This window comes from Myotis brandtii, unplaced genomic scaffold, assembly GCF_000412655.1.
Source record: "Myotis brandtii unplaced genomic scaffold, ASM41265v1 scaffold435, whole genome shotgun sequence".
NCBI lineage: Eukaryota > Metazoa > Chordata > Mammalia > Chiroptera > Vespertilionidae > Myotis > Myotis brandtii.
Window position 1 is genome coordinate 290,252 of NW_005366635.1, and position 5,039 is coordinate 295,290.

Sequence of the window (5,039 nt, forward strand, 5' to 3'; positions counted from 1 at the left end):
AGGGGGAGGGTGGGGGGAGGTCCTTGTGGGGAGAGTGCAGGGACGCCCGAACTGCCGATGGGGGCGTTTTGCTGAAGTGACCCTGCGGGCGGCTCAGACGCGCGGTCTCCGGGGCCTTTGGTGGTTGCCTGGTCACAGACGCGCTTATTTGCCTCTCCCCTGACGTGTGGTCTTCACAGATTAACAGCAGGAGCCCCGTTAACAGCAAGGTTATTGTGCTGCTGCTTTGCAAGTAAAATTCTTCCTGGGACGCCAACTCTGTAGCTTCATAAAAGCTCCCTTTGTCTATGTACTTGTCCCGAGATGTGTGCGTGCTGCACGCCGGGCAGAACGAACGGGGTTACCTGTGCCCTGTGTGTGCCCACCTTTGAGCGCCCGCCCCTGTGTGATTGCAGGCGGCCGGCACGCCACGGCTCTGACGGTCGACGGGAAGGTGTTCTCCTGGGGCGAAGGGGACGACGGCAAGCTGGGCCACTTCAGCCGGATGTAAGGGCCCTGCCCTCGCGCCTGCCACACGAGCCCGTCCCCATCAGGGTGCAGGCCTTGGCACGCGATTCTGCAGAAAAGTAAACAGGACAGTTACTCATGAGAAGGGGACTGGAAGCTGTCTTAGAGCAGCAGCTGTGAGCATGCCTTCGCCTCCCCATTCTGTATTAAAGGCTGGGTCCTATTAAGTTGATCTGTACGTGTAGATCTGTGTAGATGTCTTACTTCTTTTTTTTTTATCATTGATTTCAGAGAGGAAGGTAGAGAGGGGGGGAGAGAGAGAGAGAGAAACATCCATGATGAGAGAGAATCATGGATCGGCTGCCTCCTGCACACTGCCTACTGGGGATGGAGCCCACACCCCTGGCATGTGCCCTGACCGGAATCAAACCTGGGACCTTCAGTCCGCAGGCCGACGCTCTATCCACTGAGCCACACCAGCCAGGGCTCCTTTTTTCCTCTTTACACACAAGCTGGGTTGGTCAGGGCACATTGCTCATTTGCTCCAGGAACTGTGACAAGCCGCGGCTGATCGAGGCCCTGAAGACCAAGCGCATCCGGGACATCGCCTGCGGGAGCTCGCACAGCGCGGCCCTCACATCCAGCGGCGAGCTCTACACCTGGGGCCTCGGGGAGTACGGCCGGCTGGGGCACGGGGACAACACGACGCAGCTGAAGCCCAAGATGGTGAGCGCCCACCTGGTGCTTGCGAGACGCTCGCCACCTGCCTGCCTCAGGCAGCGCGTGCTCGCATCTGGGAAGGTCTCCCTCGCTTTCCCGCCGTGCGTGACTCTGTCCCCTTGTCACGTAGGTGAAAGTGCTCCTGGGGCACAGAGTGATCCAGGTCGCCTGTGGGAGCCGAGACGCGCAGACCCTGGCTCTGACCGACGAAGGTGAGCCGGCCCCGCTCCCCCCGGGGGTGGGACCCGGAACCCGGCTGAAGGCCTCTCCCTCCCCCAGGCTTGGTGTTCTCCTGGGGCGACGGCGACTTTGGAAAGCTGGGCCGGGGAGGAAGTGAAGGCTGTAACGTGCCCCAGAACATCGAGAGGCTGAACGGACAGGGCGTGTGCCAGATCGAGTGCGGCGCCCAGTTCTCCCTGGCACTCACCAAGTCGGGAGTGGTGTGGACGTGGTAGGTACCGCCTGCCCCGCCGCTGTGCGTGACGTGCGGGCGTGTGCCCTCTCCATGCCCGTGGGGTGCTGAGCCGCTGGGTCCTTGCTCCAAGCACCTCCATCCTCCCTGTTTCACGTTGGGGGCCCGCAGGCTTGGAGGCAGTTCCCGCTGTCGCTGGGTGTCGGGAAAGAGCACGGAGGGCCGGGGGCCAGCTTGTCCTCCCGGCGGAGGGGAGTCTGTCCAGGGCTCCTCTGCCTTCTCGCGTCAGGGCCTGGTGTTTCTTGTGAAGCTGGTTTTATTAAGTCCAAGGGGAGCGGCACCAGCTGGCCTGGGAAGAGGGACAGGCTTAGCATGAGCATCAGGGCCCAGAGCAGCGCGAGCAAGGCCACCACCGGGGACGCTCGGGCGGCATTCCAGGTCATTGGTTCTGTTTTCAGTCTCTTTATATGAAAACCTGCATCAGTAATTTCAACATGGGGACAATACTAGGCCTTCGCCAGCAGAGGAGGTGGTGTGCTGACTGAGGCAGGAATTCAAAGCCTGTGGCTCGGGTGGCCTTGCCCTCGAGCCGCTCCGATGCCCTAGCCAGGAGCGCTTCCCTGTCGAGCGTACAGGCTGTCGCCTGGACTGCAGCACACTGGCTTGGTTTTGCGTTTTTGTTGTTTGGTTAATCCTCACCCAAGGATATTTTTTCTCCATTGATTTTTAGAGAGAGGGGAGGGTGGGGGAGAGAAACATCGATGTGAGAGAGACGTCGATTCATCGATTGGTTGCCTCCCGCACATGCCCCGACCGGGAATCCAGCCTGCAAACCAGGCATGTGCCCTTGACCAGAATCAAACCCGTGACCCTTCAGTCCACGGCTGAAGCTCTCCCTGCTGAGCAGCCCCAGCCAGGGCTAATGCACCGTGGACCTCCCGCAGGGGCAAGGGGGACTACTTCAGGCTGGGCCACGGCTCGGACGTGCACGTGCGGAAGCCGCAGGTGGTGGAAGGGCTCCGAGGGAAGAAGATCGTGCACGTGGCCGTCGGGGCCCTGCACTGCCTGGCGGTCACGGACGCAGGGCAGGTGAGTGAGGGCGTGGCGAGCCCATGTCCAAGGGGGAGCTCGCGCTGATGAGATGTGTCATTAGTGCCACTTTGATAGAACATTGATGAGAAAAAAAACAATTCCAGGCCAGGCCACTGCCTACATGGGGCTTGCAGGGACTCCGTGTCTGTGGGTTTTCTCTGGGGACTCAGGCTCCTCCCAAACCCCAGAGGTGTGCACGTTAGGTTCAGGGGTGTGTGCCTGGTCGCTGTCTGGGTGGGTGGGTGTTGGTGGCCCTGCCAGGGACGGGCGTCTGTCCAGGGCAGCTCCTGCCTGGCGGCTCCTGCCTGGCACCTAGGCTGTGGGAGTGGCTGTGGCCTGTGGTGGACAGGGGGCCACTGAGACCATGGAAGCAGACCCGTGGTCAGGGGCACTGCTGTGCGTGGAGACTGAGACACTGAGCGCTTCCCTTTGCAAAGTGGAGGGGGACTGTGACCACATGTAGTGGAAGAGACCGCCCACCTCCTCTCACAGAGAGAGGGGAACGCGTGGGAGTGACGTTAAGGGATGATCGCTTATAGTCACGGCAAGGATGGTGAAGGGCATCGAAAGGAAAGGTTCTGAAACGTTGGAAAATTGGTTTCTCCCCCTTAACAGGTCTACGCCTGGGGCGACAATGACCACGGCCAGCAGGGCAACGGCACGACCACCGTGAACAGGAAGCCCACCCTGGTGCAAGGCCTGGAGGGCCAGAAGATCACACGAGTGGCCTGCGGGTCTTCACACAGCGTGGCCTGGACGACTGTCGACATGGCCACGCCCTCTGTGCACGAGCCCGTCCTGTTCCAGACGGCGAGGGACCCGCTGGGTGCTTCCTATCTAGGTACCTGACTGGTTTGGCAGGGGGTCCTCCTAGGAAGTCCCTCGTGCCCATGGTGCACGAGCTGGCGCGGGGCCTTAGCAGGCGTGCGATGCTGGTTCTGTGCTGTGCGCGTGCTCACGAGAGGACTGTAGTCACAGCCGACGCGCACAGGCATCGTGCCGGCTGCTGGGCGCCTCGGCCGCTCCTTCCACGAAGCTGACACGGTGAGCTGTGCGTGGTTGGTGTCGTCTCCCTCGCGTTGACATGGCGCCTGCGAACGCCTCAGTCCAGGCGCACATGACGCTCCTTTAGCACCTTACTGGTCGTCGTCCTGCTTCTTTGGCACTAGGGCTTGGCTGGGTATAGAATTCCAGGTTGGCAGCTTTTCCTTCCGCTGCGTTAAAGACATGGTCCCGTTATTTTCTAACTTGTATTCTTTTCCTTGAGAATTTGCTGTCGTTTTTATCTTTGTTCTTTTACACACGACCTGTCTTTTTCCTCAGATTGCTTTTAAGATTTTTTTTTTTCATCCCTGGGTTGAGCAATTTCATGACAGTGTGCCTTGGGGTCGTTATCTTCATGGTTTTCATGGTTGCAGCTCATTGTGCTTCTTGGGTGTTTGGGTTTATGATTTTTATCAAATTCTGAGAATATTTTTAGTCACTTTCATGCATTTACAAATGTGTCTATGTTGTCTTGCAGTTACAGTAAAACTTTGCTGAAAATAGCTTCTTTATAGAGTATAAATAAAGTGCATCTTTTTATTCTGAAAGACCATTCATGAACCTAATACCTCATCTGTGAAATAGCAGAATGCAGATTGCAATGTGTTTTGGAACTAAACTGAAAGATTAAATTACAGAAACAGAACAAAATCCAATCTTAAAAAAAATCAAACCCAAGTTTTCATTTTCTCTTCAGGTGTGCCTTCCGATGCCGAGTCTTCTGCTGCCAACAACAAACTCAGCGGTGCGGGCAGCTCCAAGCCTGGCCGCCCTTCTCTCGCCAAGACCCTCCTGTCCCTGGACGGGAACCTGGCCAAGCAGCAGGCCTTGTCTCACGTGCTCAACGCCTTGCAGATCACGTACGCCAGGTGGGCTGGTTCGCTAGCTTTTGAGATCCTGCCATCACGTCAGACTTGGGTTTGTGCAGCTTTTTGATTAACCAGATGTCTCACAGAACGGGGTGTAGACAGTGTTTCAGGTCCTGTGCGCTTTGGTTCTTGAAACACGAGTCAGAAAGCCAAGTCAGAGGACATCGTGTGACTCTCTCTGGCCAATGAACTCTAAGCATGAATATGGGGCAGAGGCAGCATCGTTGATGCTACTGCTCAGGAATGCTCAGACCCCGTCCCCTCGCTCAGACACTCCCCAGGGCAGAGTTGGATAAGTGGATGTTTTCCAACCTTTCACGCTGTTGTCTAGCCTCTCAGTGGTCATGGCAGGGGCCAGGGCGTGGAGGGCGCACCTGCAGGGGCCGGGGTATGGAGGGAGCACCTGCAGGGGCCGGGGCGAGGAGGGCGCACCTGCAGGGGCCAGGGCGAGGAGG

The 5,039-nt window shown here is 58.1% G+C and overlaps 1 protein-coding gene across 1 annotated transcript in view; it reads left to right on the plus strand.

Annotated features, from left to right (window-relative positions):
* LOC102251931 (E3 ubiquitin-protein ligase HERC2) overlaps positions 1 to 5,039 on the plus strand; it is an 86,271-nt gene that overhangs the window by 62,531 nt on the left and 18,701 nt on the right. The window contains 7 exon segments of the mRNA XM_014546210.1: positions 396 to 486; positions 996 to 1,173; positions 1,298 to 1,379; positions 1,447 to 1,618; positions 2,524 to 2,668; positions 3,287 to 3,512; positions 4,413 to 4,584. Coding sequence (XP_014401696.1) covers positions 396 to 486; positions 996 to 1,173; positions 1,298 to 1,379; positions 1,447 to 1,618; positions 2,524 to 2,668; positions 3,287 to 3,512; positions 4,413 to 4,584 — 1,066 coding nt within the window.